Source organism: Myotis brandtii, unplaced genomic scaffold, assembly GCF_000412655.1.
Source record: "Myotis brandtii unplaced genomic scaffold, ASM41265v1 scaffold1327, whole genome shotgun sequence".
Taxonomy (NCBI): Eukaryota; Metazoa; Chordata; class Mammalia; order Chiroptera; family Vespertilionidae; genus Myotis; species Myotis brandtii.
Window position 1 is genome coordinate 342,141 of NW_005354705.1, and position 25,812 is coordinate 367,952.

At 42.7% G+C, this 25,812-nt stretch overlaps 2 protein-coding genes and 1 long non-coding RNA gene across 7 annotated transcripts in view; 1 reads left to right on the forward strand and 2 right to left on the reverse strand.

Annotated features, from left to right (window-relative positions):
• The window catches only part of SLFN11 (schlafen family member 11), a 25,450-nt gene extending 17,813 nt beyond the window's left edge, over positions 1–7,637 (reverse strand). Inside the window, exons 1-2 of one of the 2 annotated variants that reach the window (XM_014534759.1) lie at positions 7,549–7,637; positions 7,267–7,401 (exon numbers count right to left, since the gene is read on the reverse strand). In XM_014534759.1, the coding sequence (XP_014390245.1) occupies positions 7,267–7,401; positions 7,549–7,550 (137 nt within the window). In that variant the 5' untranslated portion in view covers positions 7,551–7,637. Of the gene's footprint in view, positions 1–6,619; positions 6,871–7,266; positions 7,402–7,548 lie in introns of those variants that run through there. The other variant, XR_001360921.1, reaches the window with a different exon arrangement.
• LOC106725055 lies at positions 6,547–12,448 on the forward strand. Of its 2 annotated transcripts, none has more exons than XR_001360924.1 (3): positions 6,547–6,557; positions 7,269–7,639; positions 9,892–10,046. It is a non-coding gene; the product is annotated as an uncharacterized LOC106725055 (long non-coding RNA). The 2 variants fall into 2 exon arrangements; XR_001360923.1 differs by lacking the exon at positions 6,547–6,557 and adding an exon at positions 12,093–12,448 and having other exon boundaries at positions 7,551–7,639; positions 9,892–9,995.
• Positions 12,449–17,245: 4,797 nt separating this feature from the next.
• The window catches only part of LOC102243404 (schlafen family member 14), an 11,363-nt gene continuing 2,796 nt past the window's right edge, over positions 17,246–25,812 (reverse strand). The window contains exons 2-5 of one of the 3 annotated variants that reach the window (XM_014534757.1): positions 24,174–25,251; positions 22,697–22,825; positions 20,887–21,604; positions 17,246–18,198 (exon numbers count right to left, since the gene is read on the reverse strand). In XM_014534757.1, the coding sequence (XP_014390243.1) occupies positions 17,364–18,198; positions 20,887–21,604; positions 22,697–22,825; positions 24,174–25,251 (2,760 nt within the window). In that variant the 3' untranslated portion in view covers positions 17,246–17,363. The remainder of the gene's footprint in view (positions 18,199–20,886; positions 21,605–22,696; positions 22,826–24,173; positions 25,252–25,812) is intronic. The other 2 variants (XM_005860212.2, XM_014534758.1) reach the window with 2 other exon arrangements.

Here is a 25,812-nt window from a genome sequence, read left to right on the forward strand (position 1 = left end):
GGCCAATCTGGGGTGGGGCAGGCTGGGGGGAGGGGCCATGGGAGGTTGGCCAGCCAGCCCCACCCCTGACGGGCCAGTTGACAGGCCGCAATGGGCGTCATAGCAACCCGGGCATCATAGCAACAGGTCTTTCTGTCATTCTGGTGTCCTGGTCACTGGCTTTTTATATATATAGACTAGAGGCCCAGTACATGAAATTCGTGCATGGGAGGTGGTCCCTCAGCCCGGCCTGCACCCTCTCCAATCTGGGACCCCTCAGGGGATATCCAACTGCCCTGCAGGATTGGGCCTAAACCAGCAGCTGGACATCCGCTCCTAACCACTCACCTGCCTGCCTGCCTGATTGGTTAATGCATAAGACAAGAAAGGAAGTAAGAGGTATACAGATTGGAAAGGGAAAAGTACAAGTGTCTTTGTTCACACATAACATGACTACCTATGTAGAAAATCCCAAAGAATCAATGAAGAAAAAAAAAAAAAACACCTCTTGGAAGTAATTAGTGATTACAGCAATGTTGCAGGATACAAGATGAATTCACAAAAGTCAATTGTGTGTTTTTTTTTTAACATACTAGCAATGGACAATTGAAATTTAAATTGAAAACATATCATTTACATTAGCACCAAAACATAAAATGAAATATTTAGGTATAAATCTGACAAAACATATACAAGTTCTATATGTGGAAAACAACAAACTCTGTTGAAAGAAACCAAAGGAAATATAAATAAATGGAGAAATGTTCCATGTACATGGAAGAGAAGCTTCAATATTGTCGAAAGATCAGTTCTTCTCAACTTGATCTATAGATTTAATGCAATCTCAATAAAAATCCCAGCAATTATCTTGTGAAATCAACAAACTGATTCAAATTTTTACATGGAAAAGCAAACACAGAATGGCCAACACAATATTGAAAGAGAAGAACCAACTCAGAAGATTGATAATACGAACTTGAAGACTAACTATAGTAAGCATTTATTAAAATACTCAAGACAGTGTGCTGTTGATGAAAAACAGACCCACACAGATCAGTCAACTGATCTTTGACAAAGCGGCAAAGGCAATTCAACAAATAAGGGTGCTGAAAAAACTGGATGTCCACATGCAGAAATATGAATCTAGAAACAAACATACACCTTTCATAAAAATTAACTCAAAATTGATAATAAACCCAATATAAAATGCAAAATTTTAAAGCTTGTACAAAATAACAGCAGATGACCTGCATGACCTTGGGTTTGCTAATGACATTTTAGATACAACACCAAAAGCATGATCCATGAAAAAAATTGATATATTTGTGGACGAAAGGGGCCACATGCTGACCTGACAAGCTCAGGGAAGGCCTGCATAGCAGTTTTGCAAACTCAGAGACCTAAAGTAACCACGAAGGATGGTCTGAAATTAAACTTTAACTGAAAGCAGTTATGGTGGGCAGTTTCGTCCTAGGCCAGTATCTTCACTGACAAGGTCCACCTTTACCGTAACTGAGCCTATCTGTCTTTTTGCATCTATGATAACGTGTCCTTGGGATGTCTGGGTAACTTGTGACTTCCCTTTTTATGGAGCCCCTGGGGCACAGCCAGGTGTGCTGGGCCCAGGACAGATACCACAGATTCCTTCATTTATCATGTTAACTGTTCCTGTCCATCATTTTACTTTTTGTCCAATCCCGGAGGTTTCCCCACTTTGCTTTGTCCCTCCTCCTTAATCTATCACCAATGAATTTCATGTAACTCACCTATGTCCCTCCTTTGATTGCAATGTATAAATACAATTGTAACCCCGCCATTCTTCGGAGCACTATCTCAATTCGTTGAGGTTCTGCTTCCCGGCATATGTCGACAGTTTGGCTCAAATAAACTCAAAAATTCTTTACAGGTTTCAATGGTTTTTACGTTAACATATTGAACTTCATTAAAATCAATAACTTCCGCAAAAGACTGTTAAGAGAATTAAGAGAGCCCTGATCAGTTTGGCTCAGTGGATAGAGTGTCAGCCTGCGGACTGAAGGGTCCTGGGTTTGATTCCAGTCAAGGGCATGTACCTTTGTTGCGGGCACATCCCCAGTGGGGGGTTGTGCAGGAGGCAGCTGATCGATGTTTCTCTCTCATCGATGTTTCTAACTCTCTATCCCTCTCCCTTCCTCTCTGCAAAAAAATCAATAAAATATATTTTTTTAAAAAGAGAATGAAGAGAAAATATTTGTAAAGTACATATCTGATAAAGTATTGGTATCTAAAATATAAAAAGAACTCTTAAAACTCAACAATAAAACAATCCAATTTTTAAAATGGGCAAATCATCTGGACAGACATCTTACCAAAAAAGATATAGAGATGGCAAAAAAGTATATGAAAAGATTCACCACAGCATATATCATCAGGAATTTGCTAATTAACACACCAATGAAATACCACAACATACCTATTAAAATGGCTAAAATAAAAACAAAACCCAACAACATGAAAAATGGTACAGCCACTTTAAAAGACAATTTAGAGTTTCTTACAAAATTAAACATATTATTATCATATTGTGGAGAGCGACTACAGTGTTTGGACAGGTTCAAGCCTCGGACTAATGAGAGGGCATAGTCCTCTCATTGCCACGTGCAAGTCCCACCTTGGAGGGCAGAGCCCTCCCAGCACAATTATAGCCAACAGCTATACAGTGGGGCCTTGACTTACTTGTGTCCCGACTAAGAGTTTTTTGAGATACCAGCTGTCTCTCGGCCCATTTTTTGCTTTGAGTTGACAGAGTAACTTGAGTTAACGAGCTCCTCAACGAGTTTCTTAACGAGCTCGGTCTCAGAACGAATTAAACTCGTAAGTCAAGGTCCCACTGTAGTTGTAAGCTTGAACCTATGGTCCAAACACGTGGCCCCATGAGCCTGAGTGATGTAGGCTTGATAGAGTTCCGGTGCATGGAATTGAGTAGGATCGAAACCCACGAGAATGTTGTAAACATCTTGACCATGCCCTTACTTTGCCTCGTGGAATCTGGCTATAAAATAAAGACAGGGTTTGTAGTCTGTGGCACTGTTTCTTTCCATCTGAGAGGGCAGTGTCCCACCGAGACCCAGCCTTCTTCTCTTGTCTGTCTTTTCTAATCCTTCACTGCCCCCACTGGGACTCACTGAACCTGGCTGAGCTGGCGCGGCACATAAGGTGCACAATCTGGGGCTGAGTATGCCATGGCCATGCCAGCCTGCCATATATGGTGCCCGAACAGGGCCCTGAGTTCTGGGAACAGGGACTGAATACGGGGAACTACAATTGGAAGGTGAAAGGAGGCTCCAGTGAGGCGTGCAGAAAGCAAAAGTAGAAAAATAAAAGCTGAAAGCAAAAGTAAGATAAGGAGTTGAGGTTTGGTAGAAGCTCGGTGTAAAACTTGGGAAATTCAGGGTCCTAGGATGGAGGTCCCTAAAAACAATGCTTATTGGAGCATTTTTAAATTTCTTAATTAGAAAGTAAGTGGTAAAAAGTAAGTGGTAGAAAATAAGCAGTAGAAATAGAAAATAAAATAAAGTAGAAAATAGGAGATACAAAATAAGGTAGAAATCTCCTAGGTTTTGTTTAAGCCACTGTAAAGCAAAAAATGGCTGTGGTTGATGTTGTTTGAGGAAGTAACTTTTATTTCTGACCTAGATTGTAAGCTCTTGCTGCAGTCGCATTGTTTCTAGGTTTTGGTTATTTCTTTCTTGTGCGACCTGATAGCTCCCTGGGACTTTTGGTCTGGTGAGAAACTTCCACCGGGGCCTGATTTGACTGGTTCTGGTGCCAACTCAGTGCCAAGGCCAACAGTCCAAACAGCCTGATCCAGGGGACTAGTTTTGCATCAACGACATCTTCGCATCGGCGGCATCTTACTATGCAAGTGACCAAGGTATCAACATGGAGTCAACTGAAAAAGATGACGACTGAGGCCAAGCAGATGTTAGAAAAGCAAGAAATGGAAGCTATGCTAGCATTGGTGAACTGCCAGTTTTCTGTAAAATCTTGCGGAGCTAAATCTAAGGACTCTGGGTGGAATGTCTGAAAATGTTAACATGTCTGTAATTTGGTTTTGCATTGGCATTGTGTTGTTTTGTTAATAGCCAGAAGTTTGTTCTTTATGTTTTGGTTATGCTGAATAATTTACCTAGAGCTTTTGATGATGTAAACAGAAGTGCTTAAAAACAAGAAAAAGGAGGATATGTGGAGAGCAGCTAGTGTTTGGACAGGTTCAAGCCTAGAACTAATGAGAGAGCATAGTCCTCTCATTGCCACGTGCAAGTCCCAGCATGGAGGGCAGAGCCCTCCCAGCACAATTATAGCCAACAGCTATAGTTGTAAGCTTGAACCTTAACAATTGAGGGGCAGGTCATGATTCATGCTGGGAGGGGGACACAGGTGGGGGCCCAGAGAGGGGTGTTGATGGCTTCTTTGGGGGCTGGGAGGGCTTCCCGAAAGGGGGCGGGGTGTTGCTGCTGGACCTGAAAGAAGACAGAGAAAGTTGAGGGGAAGGCCATGCATGTCTTTGTCTTTGAGGATTATGGACAGAGTACCCTGATAGCAGCTGACATTTCGTGGGCTCTTAGTTTGTGTCAGGCCCTGGTCTAAGTGGTTGGCATATATGAAGCAATCTAATTCCCATAACCAACCCTGTGAGGCAGGTATTATCCCGTTTTGCAGTTGAAAAATGGGGCCACGGAGAAATGAAGGAACTTTTTCAGGCTCACACAGCATGGAAGATCCAGCATTCAAACCCCACCAGGCTCCAGACACCACACACACACACACCCACCCACACACACACACCCACACCCACACACACCCTCGCTCCTCCTTCCCGCCTCCCCTCCTCCCGCCTCGCCAGTTTCCGCCTTTCACCCCTCCCTTGCGCTCCTGAACTGCGCCCGCGCCTCCCGCCCGCCTTTCACCCCTCCCTTGCGCGCTCCTGAACTGCGCCCGGGCCTCCCGCCCGCCTTTCACCCCATCCTTTGCGCGCTCCTGAACTGCGCCTGCGCCGCCCGCTTCCGGCTTTCACCCCCTCCCTTGCGCGCTCCTGAACTGCGCCTGCGCATCCCACCCGCTTCCGCCTTTCACCCCCTCCCTTGCGCGCTCCTCTCCCGCCCGCTTCCGCCTTTCACCCCCTCCCTTGCGCGCTCCTCACCTGCGCCTGCGCCCTACGCCTCCTGCGCCCAGTGCTGCAACTTCGCTGTGGCTCCCCCACCGCCGACCGAGTAGCTTCCCCCGGTGTCCAAAGTCAGCGACGCTCCCGCGAGCCCTGGCCAGCGAGGCTCCTGCAGGGCAGCGTGGGGACCACAGCTTGGGGAACTACTTTGGAAATGCGGCTTAAGGAGTGCTTTGGAGTGTGGGGAGCCTCTGCCTGGGGCCCCACCCGGAAAGTAGGTTAGGCTACCCCGGGACTCAGAAGATTACGACCCTCAAAGAAACAACAGACGCATCCTACATCCTGGCTCCGTCCGCCCCAAGCATATGCTGTGTATTTCACACAGACGAAGAGAAGTTATGGCCTGCTCAGAATTAAAACCAGGATTAAATGAGCTCGGATTTATTTCCCCCACCTCAATGCCTAATTATTGTCTCCAGTAATTTATTCACACACATACGGAAATCGTTTATTTAATTTGGGTCTAAATAATCATCTTACATTTATGGCTGAAGTAATGAAAAAATTTGTTATAATAATGGCTGTGCCAATTGATGTGTAGAGAATATATGTAGGTGTTGCTGTGTCTAGTAAAATAAACATCTGTTGTTACAGATTATTGTTTTCCTATTCTAGAATGCCAACTATTTCTCTGAAATGTTCATAGTTATATATTCATGTGTGCCCCATCACCAAAAAGATTTGAAGAAGCAACTTGTGTAAAAGCACTTCCCAGTGCTTTTGATTAATGTTGGTGAACAAAACAACCACATGTACTTTTGACACTTGCAAAAATAACCTGGAAAATCCAAATGGGTCAGAGCTTCCCAATCAATATAGCTTAAGTTTCTCCTGAAAATGAATGTGTATATACTATGAAAACAAAAAAACCTGACCAGTAATTTGAACAGTCATCCCCTCCCGCCAAAGCTCTAGCTCCTCCCTTTCTCATTTGAAAGTTTTTTTTCCCCCAGATGCTTGATTGGCTTACCCTATATAACCAACCCCCTTACACCACAGTCTGTCTCAGAACTCTGCCAGGTTTTCTGGACTGGAATCCTGCATTGCTGGCCTGAGCAAGAAGGTGAGTCCCATCTACAGACCAGTTCTCACTGTCTATTTCATTCATTTATGAAATGTGTGGCTGTTCGTGTCCACCTCATACTCTCTTGCCTAAATTTACAGGCAAGATATATCGGGAAGGGTCACAGGGTGGATTTTCATCTTAGAGGGTTTTTTGTTGTTGTTGTTAATCCTCACCTGAGGATATTTCTTCCATTGATTTTCAGAGAGAGAGTGGAAGGGAGGGAGGGAAGGAGGGAGAGAAACTTTGATGTGAGAGACACATCCACTGGTTGCCCCCAACGGGGGCCTGGGGATCAAACCTGCAACCCAGGTACGTACCCTTGACCAGGAGTCAAACCCTAGGCCCTTCGGTGTGGGGGTGGGGTCAGTGATTCTCTAGTCACAGAGCACACTGGCCAGGGCAGAGTTGTGGGTTTTTTTAATCTCTTTTAAGACCATACTTTCTGTTGAACTGGCAAGGCGTGGGTCTTTCCAGACAGTCTGTACTGACCTTGGGAATTAGAAGATTCCTCGGGGTTGGGATGTTAGAGACAAAACTCCTGGAGTCCCGATCTGTTCCGGTCAGGACTGAGGGCTATGGCTCTGAAATCTGAGCCCCCATGAAGAAAAGTGACTTGTGTAGGCTGTCACTTGTGTAGGAGGGAAGTTACAAATCAATGTGGTAAACAGAAGAAGCTTAGAACAATAGCAACAGCATTATCGGCCAAATCAATAGGAAATCCAGCAGAAAGCTCTTGTTTAGTTTCTTTCATGTGTCCATCCGTACAGATTTCTTGTTTGGTTTCTTTCATGTGTCCATCCTTACAGATTTCAAGAATTATTACAGTATGGCTTTAGTAATCATTTTTAACTATGAGGAAAGGTGTTGTGTCCTAGAGGGAATTTAGTTTGAGATGTCATGAGCCAGTGTTTTATGCAGTCTCATCCTGTCAATAACAACGTGGTTCTTCTTATTATTGCAAGACGCCCTTCAGCAGTAATCATCAGGTAACTGAAAAGCATAAAGGTTTTTTACTTACAGGACCTGGAAATGGCACAGAACACTTCGGGTTACACAGCGAGGTTGCCGGTAGAGAAAGAGAGAGAAGGCACTGGCCTGGAGTTCTGCTTCTGATTGAAGTTGAAGATGGCGCCTAAGGTTTTGCGGCTCACTCCTCATTGGTGGATTTGAAAACATTTGAGCGGGAAGTTAAAGCAGGAGAAAATTTAAAGAAACAGCAGCCCAAATGATCAGTTATGAAATCAACCAAGATCTCTAAAACAAAGGAATCTTAGTAGGAGGAGATGGCCTGGCTCTTTACATTGTCCCGTGGCTAGGTAATATGTTTATTCAAGACTGTCTTCTTTGAAGTAGATCCTCTTTGAAACGAATGCCTGGCAATCAAAGCTTAAGTCCCTTGCATTGCAAAAAGAAAAAATACGTTACAACCAAGTTCCCAATCTTTCAGCACACTTTTTAAAAAATGCAGATTCTAGGGCTCCGCCCTAGACATTCAGAATCTAACAGTGGATCTATTTTTAAGATCCCAGGTAATTCTATGGTCAGCCAGGAGCTACTGTACTCCCATTTACTACCTCCCGTTATTACTATCTCCAGGCTCACTGTTCACAGAAATTACTAGTATCACAGACTGCCACATAAATCTAGTTTGTACCAAATCTGTTTCCAATATGGCCAGCATTATCACTTCATGATGTTGCCTACGTGTGTCAAACAGAGTAATTATCTGAGTGCAGAAAAGTATTAGAATCTACAAATAACCCCCTGAAGACACAGCAATTTTTTTTTTTTTAATCGAACTTGAGCTGGTGTGGCTCACTTGGTTGGGGCACATTCCCTGGTTATGGGTTTGATCCCTTGTTAGGGTACATGTGGGAGACAACCAATCGCTGTTTCTCTCTCTCCCTCTCCCTTCCTCTCTCTCTAAAAATCAATTTTATAAAAACACTTATATGCTTGAGCCCAGCCGGTTTGGCTCAGTGGATAGAGCGTCGGCCTGCGGACTCAAGGGTCCCAGGTTCGATTCCGGTCAGGGGCATGTACGTTGGTTGCGGGCACATCCCCAGTGAGGGGTGTGCAGGAGGCAGCTGATCGATGTTTCTCTCTCATCTGTGTTTCTAACTCTCTCTCCCTCTCCCTTCCTCTCTGTAAAAAATCAATAAAATATATTTTAAAAAAAAATCATGCTTGAAAAGTGTCCAGTGAGAAAAACTCAGCGGGGTCCAGAGAATGTCTTAACCATGTGTACAGAGGATTTAGTGTTGTGCTAAATCCTATACGCTGATTATCTCTAGGAAGAAACTACGCTTCAAAAAGGTTAAGTAACAATGCTGATAAAGTAACATCTCCCAATCACTGAGTCTTTGACCATCTATACTAATAAAAGGGTAATATGCAAATGGTCCTAATGCCCTCACACCGAACAACTGGGCTGCGTGTGCGTGAGGCCGGGGGATGTGAGGCTGCATCAAATAAAATAAAATGCGTTCACATGCCTGAAAGCACAAACATCCCAGCAGATAACTCAGTGCAGGTTATTGTGTAATCACAATGATTATACAATAAATCACAATGATTACACAATATTGATTACACAATAAACTTATTTTCACCGAAAAAAATAACCTCTGGTATCTTTTCATTTAAAGATGCCCCAGTAAGGCTGCTGAGGTTTTCATCTGTCCCTTTCTACACTGAAGACGACAGGGTTCAAGGAGGAAGGGCTCCAGTTTCGTTTTCTCAGTACCCAGCTAGGAGGCCTCTATGTGCACGATGGGCGTCAGGCCGGAAGCCACGAGGGGAGGCGGAGCGAAGTGCTTTCTCCCGGGACCCCACTCTTCCTGGGAGTCCGGCATGGAGGGTCCTCTCTCTGGGACCCCGTAAATCCGCCTCCCGGGGCAACTGTGCAGCAGCCGGGCTGAGTGAAGCGCGGAAAGGGTGACCTATCCATGCGGATGTGTATGCTGGTGGAGGCCACGCAGCTGTCATAGTTGAAGTCGTCCTGGATGGAGGAGCGGGGGTAGCGGGGATCGGAGTCGGCCCTGTCAGCAATGGAACCCCAGCTCTGTGCCCAATGATGTACAGCACACAGACCTCAACGGTCCTGAGTCACTTCCTGAGCAGCAGTCAGCCCCGACCGGGGATCAAACCCTAAACCTAAGTAGGTGCCCTCACAGAATGGATCCCAGACACAGCAGGGGCCAGGGCATGCCAGAGGGGTTTTGTTGAGGGGCCCTGACAGGCAGTGTGCAGTGCAGTGGGTTAGAACCTCCTCTTGATACAGCAAAGTTGCAGGTTGGATTCCTGGTCAGGGTCCAGACAAGAAGCAACCAAAGAGTGCATAATAAGTGGAACAACACACTGGTGTTTCTCTCGCTCCCTTCCTCTCTCTAAAATAATCAATAGTAATACTCTTTGTAATAATTTAAGCAATAAAAATATATATTTAAAAAAAAAATTAAAAAATACACCCTCTGGCTTGCAGAGTTGCTAAAACAGTTAGAAAGCAAACTCCCATCCCTTCCTGCTCATTCAACAAATACTTCATATACTCCTTCAATAATCACACTGGGGATGGATGTTTGTTTGTTTGTCTTGGTTAATCCTCACCTGAGGACATTTTTCCATTGATTTTTTTTTAGAGAGCGTGGAAGGGAGGACAGAAGACGGAAATTAATGTGAGAGACATCAATTGGTTGCCTCTCGCTGAATTTCTGACCAGGGCCCCGGATTGAGTCTGCAACCCAGGTATGTGCCCTTGATCTGAATCCAACCCAGTACCCTTCAGTCTGCCTGCAGAAACACTATCCACTGAACCAAACCAGCATTTATTTTCTTTTTAAGTCCTCCTCTAAGGATATGTTTTTTTCATTGATTCTAGAGAGAGAGGAAGGGAGAGGGAAAGAGAAAGAGAAACATCAATCAGTTGCCCAAGCAACCCACAACCTGTGTATGTGCCCTCACCTGGAATCGAACTCATGACCCTTTGGTGCGTGGGAGGACACTCTAACTACTGATCCACACCAACCAGGGCCTGGAGGGCGTGAGAGGACACTCTAACTACTGGTCCACACCAACTAGGGCCTGGAGGTACATTTAAAAAATTTTTTCAGATCTGCCCTGGCCAGGTGGCTCAATTGGTTGGAGTCTCAACCTGTACACCAAAGGATTTCCTGTTGGATTCTAGATTAGGGCACATACTTAGGTTTAGGTCAGATCCCGGTGGGTCAGCAGGTGCAGAGGCAGCCTACTGGTATTTCTCTGTCACATAGATGTTTTTCTCTCTAAAAATCAATTTTAAAAACATCCTCAGGTGAAAATTAAAAATATATATATATATATTAAAAATTTTTCAGATCTAAATGTTATTTGGTTCTTTTTTAAATTTCATTTTTCATTTACAGTTCACATTCAATATCCTATCCTATATAATAAAACCCTAATATGCAAATCGACCAAACAGTAGAATGACTGGTCGCTATGAACTAACCACCAGGGAGCAGACGCTCAATGCAGGAGCTGCCCCCTGGTGGTCAGTGCGCTCCCCACAGGCCAAAGCCTGCAGGTGGACATCCGCTGAGGGGTTCCAGACTGCAAGAGGGCACAGGCCTGGCTGAGGGACCCCCCACCCCACACCTCCAGTGCACACATTTCAGGCACTGGGCCTCTAGTATACTTTATCTGGCAAGCACTGAGAATTTAGTTTAATAGCTACTGGTTGTAGACACTTTGGTTTGTGCCAATCACATGAAATAAAGCACTTAATCTTCACAACAATCATCTGAGGTATGTTATTTCCATTTTACAAAAGGAAGATCAGCCCTAGCTGGTTTGGCTCAGTGGATAGAGTGCTGGCTTGTGAACTAAAGGGTCCCAGGTTCGATCCTGGTCAAGGGCACATGCCCAGGTTCCAGGCTTGATCCCCAGGGGGGGGGCGTGCAGGAGGCAGCCAATCAATGATACTCTCATCATTGATGTTTCTCTCTCTTCCTCTCCCTTCCTCTCTGAAATCAATAAAATACATACACACACATAGAGATAGATATAGATTTTTTTTTTTTTAAGAAAGACCAGTTAATTTGCCCAAATCACATTTGGGTGCTTGAGTTCATATTTGAACCTTGTCACATCTGACTTGAAACCCACACAAGTACATGGGTACCTCAAGGCTCAGTCGAATGGAAGCTGGTCTTTTCTGGGTAGGATTCTAAGTAGTGGGTGGATGTTTTTCCACCCATTTCAACATTCAATACAATATTTCCCACAGAATCTCCAATTAGTCTCAAGCACCTGTCCTAGAGCTGAGAGGGGCCCAGGGATCTGGAAGTTTAACAGTCACTCCAGGCGATTTTTACTGGGCAAAGCTGGAAAACTCTGTTTAGGTCCAAGGCTCTGTCGAATGGAAGCTGGTCATTCCTGGGTAGGATTCTAAGTAGTGGGTGGGTGTTTTTCCACCCATCTCAACATTCAATACAATATTTCCCACAGAATCTCCAAATTAGTCTCAAGCACCTGTCCTAGAGCTGAGAGGGGACCAGGGATCTGGAAGTTTAACAGTCACTCCAGGTGATTTTTACTGGGCAAAGCTGGAAAACTCTGTTTAGGTTTTTTTGTACAAGTGAAGGTTTGTTCTACAGTCCTCCTGAGTTGTGCTCCTGGCAGCTGCCATTTTGCAGGGATGGCACAACCACCAAAGCCAGGGAGGAAGAATGCTTCTGTCCTAATTGTGGAGCTCTGTTGCCGAGTTCCCTAAAACAACTTCATTCCACCCCACCCCCATATTTCATGGAGCTTGGTGATGAGCTTTGGATCCTTTACTGCCCGTCACCGTCTTCCTCTCTGTAGGTATAAACTCAGGTGGACTGGGCCAAGAAATCAAATGGAATGTGAGAGGCTCCTCTGCACCGAGAGTTGCCCTATCCTAGGCTGCAGTGTGGAAAATGTCTCACATAGAAGAATCGGAATGGCTTCCAGAAAACTCAACCCAAACAGGATGAAAAATGAAATGTACACAATGATTACAGCTCTGCTAAAATATATCGGTCAATGGACCCACACTGGAAATGAATAAGCAAAAATGACAAATTGTGTGATATGGTGGTAATACTGGGGATGAGTTTTCTTTTGTCCTCTATTTTCTAAGCTTTCCGTGATGTCATTATCCAGGGTGGGGCAAAAGCAGGTTTACAGTTGTGAGTATGAGAAGCACAGAATTTATTCTTGTATTATTATTTATTAATTATTGTATTATTTTCCATCGGAACAACTGTAAACCTATATAGACTTAGAAATGAAATGTATATTAAGTTTCTTAGTGTAGAATACGCTTTTCTCTAAATATTTTTGTTATGTAAGTCATTTTACTTATATCGATTTTGTAGAAAAATTTTAGAAACTAACAATAACCATGTTGCTTAATATCACAAATATTATAAATATACTCAATCTTGATTTCAACATCAGATCGCAGGTCATGGAGACTCCTGTCTGTAACTTCGATGTACAGGAAAGCAGAAAAGCATAGAGGCTAAAATGGACTTTGGAGTCAGGCAGACATGGGTTCAGAACTTTGTAGTCCTGATGTCAGCATTTTGTTCTCTTAAGGCAACAACTCTGTATGTTGTCAGGTACAGTGATTAGGGTTTTTCTTTGCGCTTCCCATCAGAACCAATATAAATAAGGTGAATCCTTTATCTAGGCCACCCCTTTGATCCAATAATATCATCTCTGGGGATTTATAAATATACCAAAGGAAGAAAAGGTTGTGTTGTATGCCTGAGTATGGGCCTAGTTTAATTTTAATAGTGTAAAATTGCTAGTGACCCAAATTAATAGAGGAATGATCATTGAAATTTTGTGTAATCTAGCTGAGATATTGTGCAACTATTTAAAATGATAATTTTTAAGACAATGCTACAACATGAGGAAATGCCTGCATTAGTCAGCTACTGCTGCAAAAGAAACAAACTTGAAATCTCAGTCATACAATAATAAGCACTTATCTATCACTTACACATTGCAAATCAGTTGGGATTTGGCTATCTAGTTGGGATCAGTCAAACTTGGCTACATGTCGTGAGTTGAGTTCAAGACTGCTTCAGATCTCTCATTCCTCAGTGACTGATGGGCTGCCCAAGGCATAGTCTTCACAGGAGCAGAAGCCCAGGAGAACAGATGTAATACTAAATGCGTAAAGCCTCAGCACTAACATTTCATTGGCCAAACAAAGTGACACAGCCAAGCCCACATCAAGGGGGTGGGAAAATATACACCAGCTTTAATGTTAGGAACTATAAAGGGTATAGGTATAGGGAGAGGGAGAAGTATTGGGAACAATAGTACAAACTAGAACAAAAAGGTTATATGAAAAAGCAGATGCACAGGATATAAAGTTGATTGTACAACTTGATCATAACTATGTAAAAATATTTTTGCATATCAACAAAGAATAGAAATAAGCAAAAATGAAAAAAAAACTGTGCCTGGGTAACAAGATAATAACTTTATTTTGCCTTTCTCCATTTCTCAAATTTAACACAATAGAAGTATACTACTCTTCTCGAAAAAAAAACCTGTGTCTGGGTAACAAGATAATAAGAACTTTTTATTTGCCTTTCTCCACTTCTCAAATTTAACACAATAGAAGTATACTACTCTTCTTTTTATTTTTTTAACTTTATTTATTTATATTATAACTGATGTTAGAGAGAGGAAGGGAGAGAAAGAGAAAGGGAGAAACATCTATTTGTTGTTCCACTTATTTATGCATTCATTGATTACATCTTGTATGGGCCCTGACCAAGGATTGAACATGCAACCTTGGTTTATTGTGATGATACTCTAACCAACTGAGCTACCAGGCCAGGGATACCCTTCTTTTTAAAAGTAAGTTTTATAACTTCTTATAGCAGGCAAATTAGTTCATCAAACTAACTGTTTTATCCATTATATTAAAGGTCTATAGAAAAATTTAGAATTCTAAGAACAAGCAAGGTAGTCAATTATTCTTAGTCCCCACCAATTGCTAATCTCAAACTCAAACCTAATGAACTCCCATCAACATGGGTCTTTAACTTTGCCTGTTGCCTAAAAAAAACAGCTTAAATTCCATTATCCTCTTATTCTTCATTATTGCAGTGCTGATTATTCTCCATATTGATCTCTTTGAAGTCTCCAAAATTAGATATTCATTTCATTAAATATAAACATTATCCCTAGTAGATTCTGATCCTCTGAAAGTAGCAAATCCATTCAACAAATAATTATGAGCACCTCTCATGTTTGAGGTACTACACTAGTTGCTTTTGGGGAAATAAAAATGTGTAAATGACCATCCTTACCCTCAAGGATCTCACAATCTAATGGGAAGAGAAGTTTGAGGACTGAAAGAACAGACTAGTAGATGGGTCCCATGTTCTAAACCCTGGTGGCAAACTAGAATTATCTGGACAACTTTTAATAAATACCAATGTCCAAGCCCATGCCTAGGCATTCTGATTTAATTGGTCTGGTGTCTGGCTGGATCACTGGTATTTTTAAAGCTCCTCCGATCATCATAATGAGCATCCAGGGTTGAGAATCACTGGATTAGGCCTCTACTTTAAACCTGACTGAGCTGTTTGAGTGCACTAAGAACTGATAAGGACTCTCAAATTAAAACAATTATTTTAAAAATAAATTATTTTATCAAAAATTACATAATGCATGCATATAGTTTAAAAAGTTAAATGGTCCTGAGGTTTATGATTAAAATACTGTATAGCAGTTCCCTGTTCTCTTCACTCCCGCAATCCCCCTCCACTTTTGATCCTTTAAATTATTTTTAGAGAATTCACACTTCTTCCATTATCCAAATGTTAACACACTGGTATCTTTTGCACCATCAAAAACGAATTACTTGCTGAACTTCATTTTATCCCACCTAAAAGTACACTGAGGCCCCCAAGGAAAGATATAAGGAATAACATCAAGTAATTGGTGCAGCAAGGAGGTAAGAGAAAGGTTCTCTGGACAGGACAATTCACACTGGCCCATCTGGTGGTCTGAGCAGTTCAGAAAGGCAGCTAAGAGCACTTTGCAAGCCCTGCCTGCTCACCTACCTCGTGGAAAGGGATGGGCTTTATCTGAAATTATGGCCAAAAGAATATTTCCATACTTTCTCCTGCATCGAGGCCTCACCAGCATTAATAAAGTTGTCCTAACCTTTCTAGAAGTTAAAAATAGTCCAGAAAGAGGAATAATTCCAAAGCAACTTAAAAAACCTTACAGACAGAAAAAGAAAATTGCATTGAAGAGCAATTATTGGCTTATTTTGGGAGCTGACTAGACAAAGGGACCTCTGATTTTATTTCTAATATATTGCACATACATTGGCAAGAAGACGTGATAAGAAGGTATTACATAGACTCTGCTATGCCAACAACTACTTCTTTGGTATAGTTTAGAATGAGTTGGGTGTTATCGTTTAAACACATTTTTTAAGCCATAGAAAGGCTGTGAAAGAAAAGACCAAGTTTAATTGAACTAGGACTTGAACAAGGTCTTGATTGGCAAGTAAGAATTTCAATAGATAGAGGGAGCAGAAAAGGGTTTGAAGGCTGAGAAAATGGCACTGGCACAGCCAGGAGCCAAGAATGTATAGGCACCATAGGTGGTAGAATTGCCATCCAGGCTCCCCATGAACTCTTAGAGTTGAATTATAAAATTAATACCAAATCATAATGGAAGAGTTTAGGGATGTGCAAAGACCCCTGATAGACAGACTACGTCCCAGGCCAATAGCAGGGTAGAAGCAGTTTCTAGTCTAGATGAAAGTATTAACAGGTAGAAAATGAATGTGAGTAAAGTACTGTTATGTGTTGAGAGGAGTGAGGGGAAGGTTGGTGGTTTACTTTAGAAACTCAGAAAGAAAAAAATCATTTAAGGCAAAGAATATGGAACAACTAGTCACTCAGCATTCTAAATTTGCTTTTTTTGGTAAATCTGACCTTGTGATGGAAATATCCCTATTGTAGATGTGTTTGCAATAGTCTATCATAGCTTTAAGCCATACATTTGATCATATTACCAGCTCCCCTTGCTGTAAAGCTATGCTTATGTAATTTGGCCTCCTATGTTACTACTGCATGTGCTGATTAGCAAGAGCATCTGGCCCACTTATTACTATAATCCTCATTGTAAATTGACAGTCGCATTGTCAGTTATGCCTTGGTCTTTTGTGAGCTTGATTAACACAAAGCCATCCCCAAGAAACTGATCCAAACTTGGTGCAAAGAGGAAATCAAGTTCTGACCCTATGAAGCTTGGGACCCACAGTCAGTATGAGGTGCTAACCAAGGTACTACCCTGAGAGACCCAGTCAAAGTAAGTAGCCTGAAGGCCACCCTACCTCCCATCCCCAAAATAGGTCAGCAAGGCTGGGTGCATTAGAAACACTGGAAGATGGAGGCATAATAAAGACTGTTTTAAGAGAGTAAGTCAGGGTATATCATGGAAAGCCTTGAAAAATGGCTTGGTTTAAACATTGCAGGGACTCACTGAAGATACATTAGCAGGGAATGTCATAAAAATCAGTTCTCTAGCCCTAACCGGTTTGGCTCAATGGATAGAGCATCGGCCTGCGGACTGAAGGGTCCCAGGTTCGATTCTGATCAAGGGCATGTACCTTGGTTGTGGTCACATCCCCAGTAGGGGGTGTGCAGGAGGCAGCTGATCGATGTTTCTCTCATTGATGTTTCTAACTCTCTATCCCTCTCCTTTCCTCTCTGTAAAAAATCAATAAAATATATATTTTTTAAAAAATCAGTTCTCTGTTTGAGGAGAACATCTCTGGTTGACAGGATGAAAGCTGGATTGGACAAGGTAAAACCAGAGGCAGGGGACCAATTATAAGTCTGTTGTAATTGTACATTGAGGAGGTGAAGTAGACTGGGAAAAGGACAGTTGACACTGCAAATGCAGTGGCAGGATCAGTCCCAAGAGACATTTCTGTGGCTCTCTGCCATACTGATTGTGCCTTGAGCTCCTCACTTGTAATATGTGAAAAGGAGTACCTGCCACCTGCCTGGGAGAAGGGACTCTGCTCCTTATGGCTTCCTGTATTGTTTGAAATAATTTTCAGAAAGCTGTTCTCTTTTCATAAAGCAGGTAGAGGTGTTTAATGGCTCTTGAGGCAAAGGAGAGCTTATGAGTTTCCTCTGAAGGACTGCATTCTGGACTAAGCCCAAACACAATATTCCTCTCTAGGCCTGAAAACTGCTGAATGCTGTCTAAAATGATGTGACTGCCCAAAACACCAGAGGCCTGGCTGAACACAACTTCTGTTGCTCTGTGGGTCTCAATTAATTCCATTGCTTTTAGCAGTGCAAGCTCATAGCGTCCTCTGTCCTCCCCTCTCCTGCACAGAATTGCTATATCTTTGGGCAGATAACCACATTGGAACAGATTGTGACATCTTTCTGCCACGTACTTTGCAATTTGTTCTATTGTCAGGTTGGTCTCTGTTTCACACACCCCAGGAAGAGCCTGGGCACGCATTGCTTCCTCGTAGGCGGCTTCCCTGAACAGTGCCAGTGTGTCCAGAAACATGTTGGAGGGAGGACTTTCTTTGATCTTCTTCATTTCTTGTTTCAAGACCATTGCTATTTCCAGAGAACAGTGGATCCCTTTGGTGATTGTTTTCCGAGGAAACTGAGCAGATGGAGGGGGGAGGCCGTTGACATCAGCATGATGGACTTGGAAGGGGTCCAGGAAAAGCCAGAGAACCCCGTGGTGAAGGTTTTTCCTTCCAGCTCCCCTCACCTCTGGATGGGTGATACTCTTAGCCTTCTTGTACCAATCACCATATACACTGCAGAAATTCTCCGTCTCATCCATCACTACGTGTTTAATCTTTAGGAACTCCCCTTGCATGAAGGTTTTCCGCGTCACAGCCTGGCAGGTGGTTTGTTGGCTGTAAGGATGAAAGAGAGAATTGGGTTTCAGGGAACACCAGGCACTCATTACTCTCGGGATTGAAATTAGAGACTAGTTCTCACCCGGAGGATGATTCATTGATCCAGTTGTGTACGGAATACTACAAAACTGCTCTACTTACAAGTTACCTGATAGAGAGAATACTTCATTGTAAACCCTACTCTTCAGGGTTATCTAGTTAAATATGCATGTGAAACTTTTGAAATAAACCCAGGTAGGAACGTTATTGTTTCTATTAGTAGTCCATTTCTGCTCCTTGACAATCCCTGAAGACAAGCTCTTTACTTTGTCCTTTTTAGAGCTAGAGTACAGTTATCTAGAGGCATATCATACTTTTTTATGTGGAAAAGAGGTATGGGTAAATACAAATTCCTCTAAAGCAAATCCCACCACCCCTTTTACATGTAGTACAAAACCAGAAGCCTCATTCGATTTTGGTAAGGAAAACATGAAGAGGCTGCTGAGTTCCATGACATGTCAAGTAGGGTAATAAATCTTCAGGGCTGTAATCCTGTTTCGCGTGTTCAGTTTTCCTGTATAGTATGTTGTAGCATATCAGAGGAGGAGGAACACCTTAGAGGAGGCAAGAAACAATCAAGTTGGATTGTTACCTCCTCTAATTTGGATCCAGGTCTATCACTCGTGCCTATAGATTTCCTGATGTTACATATGCAGTCCCTGGGGCTTTACTCCCTGTGCCCTGAATCAAAACTGTTCATGTTCTTCTCTTCCAGTTTGGACTGTGTAGATATCTTGAAGAAAAGCACTGATTCTTAGCCACTCTCTGTATCCCCCTCACATTAGGGTTCAATAGATAGTTGTTGAATTGAATTTGCCTTTGACGGGCGCATTTTTAAACTTACCTATAAAGCATAATAAAGAACTTAACCCATAGCACAATTTACAAATCTTTCACAATATGGCATCTGTCTCCTTTCCAATTTCATCACCTACTACATAACCATAACCCCCACCCCCACACTGCTCTAGTCAGACTTACCCTTCTGATTCTCTAAGCATCTCCATGCCTTCGCACACACTCTGCCCTTTGCCTAAAAAGCCCTCATTTTATTCACTTTGCCTACTAACTTCTTCTTCTTTTTTTTTTTACAGAGATGAAGGGTGAGAGATAGTTAGAAACATCGATCAGCTGCCTCCTGCACACCCCCTACTGGGGATGTGCCCGATCCAGGTCTATCACTCGTGCCTATAGATTTCCTGATGTTACATACGCAGTCCCTGGGGCTTTACTCCCTGTGCCCTGAATCAAAACTGTTCATGTTCTTCTCTTCCAGTTTAGACTGTGTAGGTATCTTAAAGAAAAGCACTGATTCTTAGCCACTCTCTGTATCCTCCTCACATTAGGGTTCAATAGATACTTGTTGAATTGAATTTGCCTTTGACTGGAGCATTTTTAAATTTACCTATAAAGCATAATAAAGAACTTAACCCATAGCACAATTTACAAATCTTTCACAATATGGCATCTGCCTCCTTTCCAATTTCATCACCTACTACATAACCATAACCCCCACCCCCACACTGCTCTAGTCAGACTTACCCTTCTGATTCTCTAAGCATCTCCATGCCTTCGCACACACTCTGCCCTTTGCCTAAAAAGCCCTCATTTTATTCACTTTGCCTACTAACTTCTTCTTCTTCTTTTTTACAGAGATGAAGGGTGAGAGTTAGAAACATCGATCAGCTGCCTCCTGCACACCCCCTACTGGGGATGTGCCCGCAACCACGGTACATGCCCTTGACCGGAATCGAACCTGGGACCCTTTAGTCTGCAGGCAGACGCTCTATCCACTGAGCCAAACCGGTTAGGGTGCCTACTGACTTCTTAAGAGTGTACCCTTCTTAGGGATCTCCTTCACTGGGGAGTATTTGCTGACCAATCTTCAGCCCAAGTTAAGATAAGCATATCTTTACTATCATACTAATTTTACAATATTCACATTGCTTATTTTATTTTTTGTCCCCCTTTTTGGACTTTATGGCCAGGTCTTCAAAATATTTATCCCCACTAACACTCAATGTACACAGTGCCTAGCATATACACGGTGCTCAAAAAGATTTGTTGAATAAATAAGTAAACCAGACAAAAAATGAAAATGAGTTTGCCCTCATTTGCTGAATTATAAAGCAACCAATTTCTTTTACTAAATTAAAAGCTAAAGATTTAAATCAGAAGCAGATTTGTATGTCTTCTAAAATTATTGATTCAGAACAAGTCAAACAAATGAAAATATTTTATAAGCAAAATCAAATGGTATTTAAATTCAAGTTTCTAGTAGGTAGAATGTCTCATCACCTGAAATATACTGTGACTTTACAATATTAAGCAGCAAGCAAAATGTTTCTTTAAAGCAAGATAGGTTCATTTCTACTTTTCTTTAAATTTAAGACCACAGATTGTGGGAAACTGTTCCTAGCTATATAAACTTAAATGTATGCAGACTTGGCTGATTTATGATGAAATATTGAAGACTGGAAATAGCAAAGTACCCATTTATAGCTCAACTACCTGGTCACTTGCAAATGTCTGGGCTCTTGCACTTACTTAGTTAAGGTATTGCAAAATCTTAAGTAATTACTTTGGTGATACTGTTGAAAAGACTGACTCAACACATTTACTGTGTTTAGTCAGTGAAACACTCACGCCACGTAATCCTTTAAGGAGTCATGTTCGCAAACATAGAGGATCTCTTTTGGTTTGCAGTGGAATAGGTCCTTGATTTTCTCCATGATCTTTATGGCGAGGGCTGTCTTCCTGGTTCCTGGGAAGCAGTGGATGAACAATTCTCGCGTCTCTTGAAGGCTCTCTGAAAGCAACTCACACTGCTCCTCTATGAGCAAGTTGAAAAATTCACAACCCAGCCGGTCACTCAGAAGGGATCGAGAGCACAGCAAGACCACCACGATAAGGGCCTGCAACAAGTCTTCCATTTCCTCCTCATCAGCAAGCTGGTAGGATTGGGGGTAGTGCACAGGGATTCCACAGGGTCTAGACTGTGTGCCCGGCAGGTGCAGTAGTCTCGGAACGACACACACTTTCCCCGTGTAACCACCAACAGTTCCCAGTTTCTGCTTTAAGTGACGAGCAGTGGTTCGGGCATACTCAGGCCCTTCGGGCCCACTCGGGTGCATCAAGATTGTATAGAGTACCAGGGGGCTGTTCACCGCTATTAGGAGAGCATCACACAAGACATTCTGCTCTTTCCTTAAGCCAATATCACTAGCCCAGCTTCGAGAAAATATCACAATCCCCTGCGATATAGGACGTATCTGTGTCTTCATGAATTCCTCCAGTTCTTTATGATCTGAGAACAACGTCTTACAGAGGGATTCTGGTTTAAATTGTATCTCTTCCTGTGTCACTGAAAATTCAAGGGATAGAAGTTACTAAAATGTACAAAAGCATATTGTAAGTATTCCTGCAACATCAAAGGAAGAAATGAGTCTAGCTCTGGAACTATAGGCTTCCCTGTCTGCAAAGAAAGCACCCCCTGTTCACACGCCAAGGCTAAGAAGTTCCTGCTGTTGGCAACTCTCATACAGGGGATGGCAGTCAAGGAAGGGTCTTCACAGAACAGCCTCCTGGCACTGTCTCCTCAGCCCCAAATGGTCCGCTACTGCTAGGAAGTCCTCCTTCCTGTTGAGGGTGTGTGTGAACCTGATGCTTTTGGGAGAACTAAGAACATTCCTTTAAAACAATGATTCTAATGTGGCAATTTTGACACACACACACACCCTGGGGTATTTAGTAATATCTGGACATTTTTAAAAAGCATCATTTACTGAATTTTTAGAGAGAGAGAAACATCCATAGATTGACTGCCTCCTGCACACACCTCCACCTGGGATCCAGCCCACAACCCAGGGCATGTACCCCCACCGGGAATGGAACCAGCAACCTCTTTCTCAGTACACGGGTCGATGCCCAACCAAGTGAACCACACTGGCCAGGGCTGGAAACTTTTTGTCACAGCTGGAGGGCTGCTACTGGAATTTAGAGGGTAGAGGCCACGAATGGTGCTAACCATCCTACAGTGCACAGGGCAGCCCCCTCAACGAACAATTAGCTGACTCACATGTCAACAGTGCCAAGGCAGAGAAACTCTGCCATAGAACTCCATGGCTCACCTCCTTCTGTATTGGAAAGATGCGGGGGTGCAATTCTCTTGTGATATAGACATGAGGGATTTAGGATGATTCCCAAATTCTCTCAAATTTAGGAAACAAAAGCCGTATGTGACTGGAAGCCCCAAAGCACAGAGAAATATTGTGTGAATTTGATGACTGGGAAACAGAGTTAGCCATATATATTATTTTGGGACCATTATGTGTGCTAAGTCCTACACTTGACCTTCTCTCTAAGGAGAAAAATTTGGATTAATTGCTATCAATTCCTTCCAACATAATTTTAGAAAAGAAAATAGTCCCCTCAGCTGAAATCAAGAAGGAAATACCTGGAAACAAACGTTGTTGTAGAACCTCCTTAAATTCCAGGACTTTCATAGGATATGATGAGCTTCTTAGTGCAGAGGAAGCTGGTGAAATCGGGGGAAGGCTGTAGTCTGTGGCCAAACTGGCGGGAGCTAAACAAATGAATACATGGAGAGTTGCTTCAAACGAAAAAGGAAAAGTCCTCTCACACTTTCTATACCTCAAACCGTTCACATAGGTAAGAAAGGAAGTCTGGGGACTCCTGCAGGGCAAGTCATTTCACCTCCCTCATGTCAGGGTGAGGTGATCCCTAAGATTCCTTCCAACTCTAATACTCTGATTCCAGGTCATTTCTAATAGGAAAAAGCTTCTAGAGGGCGTGAGGTCAGAAAAAGTTAAGCACACTATATATTTTGTATATTGTTATAGTTGTTTAAGTCCCCATCCAAGGTTTGGATGGAATAGGAAGTGGCAGGATCTCTAGTTTGGGGGGTGTGTGTGTGTGTGTGTGTGTGTGTGTGTGTGTTTAAACTCAAACAAATTTAGGACAAGAGAAAGAATAATCCAATCAAATCACTCAAGTCTCGATCCAAGCTTCTTTTATCAAATTTGGAACATATTAACCACGAAGGCAAATTGATAAGCTTCGGTCAGGCTGTAAGTCCTCTATGGATTGCTTAGAAATCACCAGGGCTGATTCTGAGCAAAACTGTAAGGGAAGTGAAAACACTAGGAGTCCTCCTCCCTCACCACCATCCCCTGCCCCAGCATCTCCTTTTGCATCAGCTTTTCCCCACTTGATGGTGCCCCAAGCCCAGTGATTGGAGGTATTAGTCCCTAATGTTACTGAAACAGTTCAGAATTTTCAACAAGTTTCCCTTGAAAGAATTAATGAAGAGTCCTTCTTAAACAATTTGCCTTTGAAATATAATCTTTAGAGTGAGATTACTGATGAATGTTATTTTTAAATATATTTTTTATTGACTTCAGGGAGGAAGGAAGAGCGAGGTATAGAAACATTAATGATGAGAGAGAATCATTGATCGGCTGCCTCCTGCATGCCTCCCACTGGGGTTCAAGCCCGCAACCTGGGCATGTGCCCTGACTGGGAATCCAACCAAACCCTTTGGTGCATGGGCCGGCATTCTAACCACTGAGAAACACTAGCCAGGGAAATGGGAGAATATTTTTAAGCAAAATTGCTTCCTATTCTTTAAGTAAAATATCTGGCCAGCCCAGCCAGCGTGGCTCAGTGGTTGAGTCATGAGGTCATGGTTCAATTCCCAGTCAGGGCACATGCTCCGGTTGCAGGCTTGGTCCCTAGTAGGAGGCAGATGATCGATGATTTTCTCTCATCATTGATGTTTCTATTTCTCTCTCCCTTTCCCTTCCTAAAATCAATTTAAAAAAATTTTTTTAAATATCTGACCAACTACCCACAGAAGGCAGAGAAGGGGGTTACTCCCTGCTGACTGAATAATGGCTTCTATTCTGGTTTACCTGGTGGAATATCCAGCATCATAGCCACCCAGTCCTCTGCCGTCAGCCTTGCAACCAAACTGCCCCTCATGATCCACGAATCTGGAGCCTCTGTGAACACCACACAGCAGAAGGGCTGCACTTGAACAACACAGACATAACCATACAGGGCATCCTTTTGGTAGACATCCAAGATTTTGGTAGTGAAATTCACCTTTGGCTTTTCATGGCAGAAGTGGAATGTAGGCAGTTTTTCTATGCAGTTTTCTATTTCTTTTTTTAATAAGTCAGGGTTCACTTTTTCTCTCTTACATCCAAACACTTCTTTGCTCTTATCATCTACCCCGATAATTAGGTATCCCCCATGGGTGTTGGCAAATGCAGAAATGTAATGAGGCAACATTTCTTTAATCCTAGGGACAATCTTTTTGGTGGTGAACCTTTTTAACTCAACATGTGTTGACTCAGTAAAGTTGAGTTTCTCTTTATACATGAGTTTGTCCTTTTTAAGAAATTCTGAGGCAGACAGCCTCATATCTTCCTCTTCCTGAATGTGTCTGTCAAGAACTTTCTGAGGATGCAGCTCCTTCACCCTGGGTCTTCCTCTTTGGGCTCTGGACTGCTTCTGTCTGAGAAGTTCTAGGGCACTGCTAGCACTCAGGTTTATAGCGGAAGTCACATCTCTCTGATATAAATTGGAACGCAAGCTACAGATCCTTAGGGGGAGGCTGAAAACATCTGGGCTCCATGACTTTACAAAAATCAAGAGATTGTGCCCCTGTTGCATGTAGTCAAGGTATTTCTGTGAGCCTGAAGGAAGGAGCTTCTGAAAAGAAGTCTCCAGATCCTGTCCCAGCCCGTGGCAGCGGTAGCTGTAGGTTTTATCGTCAATCTTCGCTTTGATCACACCCCCTCCAGAATTTAACAGTGCACAGGCGGCTTGGATGATTTTAGAATTCTCATTTCTTTTCAACTGGTTATTGGTCATCTTCTTCCGGTTCTCTTCTCCAAAAGTCACTGTGCCCACGTCTACAATTATCTCAGGATAGAGCATTTCCATATTGGTCTGGAGACTCTCCATCTCAGCAGCCCCTGTGTGCTCAAAACAGTAACAGAAAGGGGTCCCAATAAATAAGCAGGACAGGATGTTGTTTCTACATTAACAAGAATTCCAGAGATTACAATATTTTCTTCAAAGCTATAAATTACTGGACATACATTTTAACACAGAAATAATAGTTTTGAACATATTTTTATTGGTTTTAGAGAGGAAGAGAGAGGGAGATAGAAACATCAATGATGAGAGAGAATTATTGATCAGCTGCTTCCTGCATGGCCCCTACTGGGGATCGGGTCTGCAACCTGGGCATGTGCCCTGATCGGGAATCGAACTGTGACTCCCTGGTTTATAGGTTGATGCTCAACCACTGGGCAACAATGGCCAGGTGGAAATAATATTTGATATCACTATTTTCTAACAACTTCATCAAGATCATTAGCCTTCCCAGCACGAACGGGCATAGTTAAAGGTAAATGCTTAATATTTTGCTATAATGGAAAACTTACAGTGCTAAAATTGTTAGCCATTTTTAAATTTAAAATCAGGAAGTGCCATCAGTGAGCCCAGGTATTATAAAAGTCATGGGTTAAAAAAAAAAAA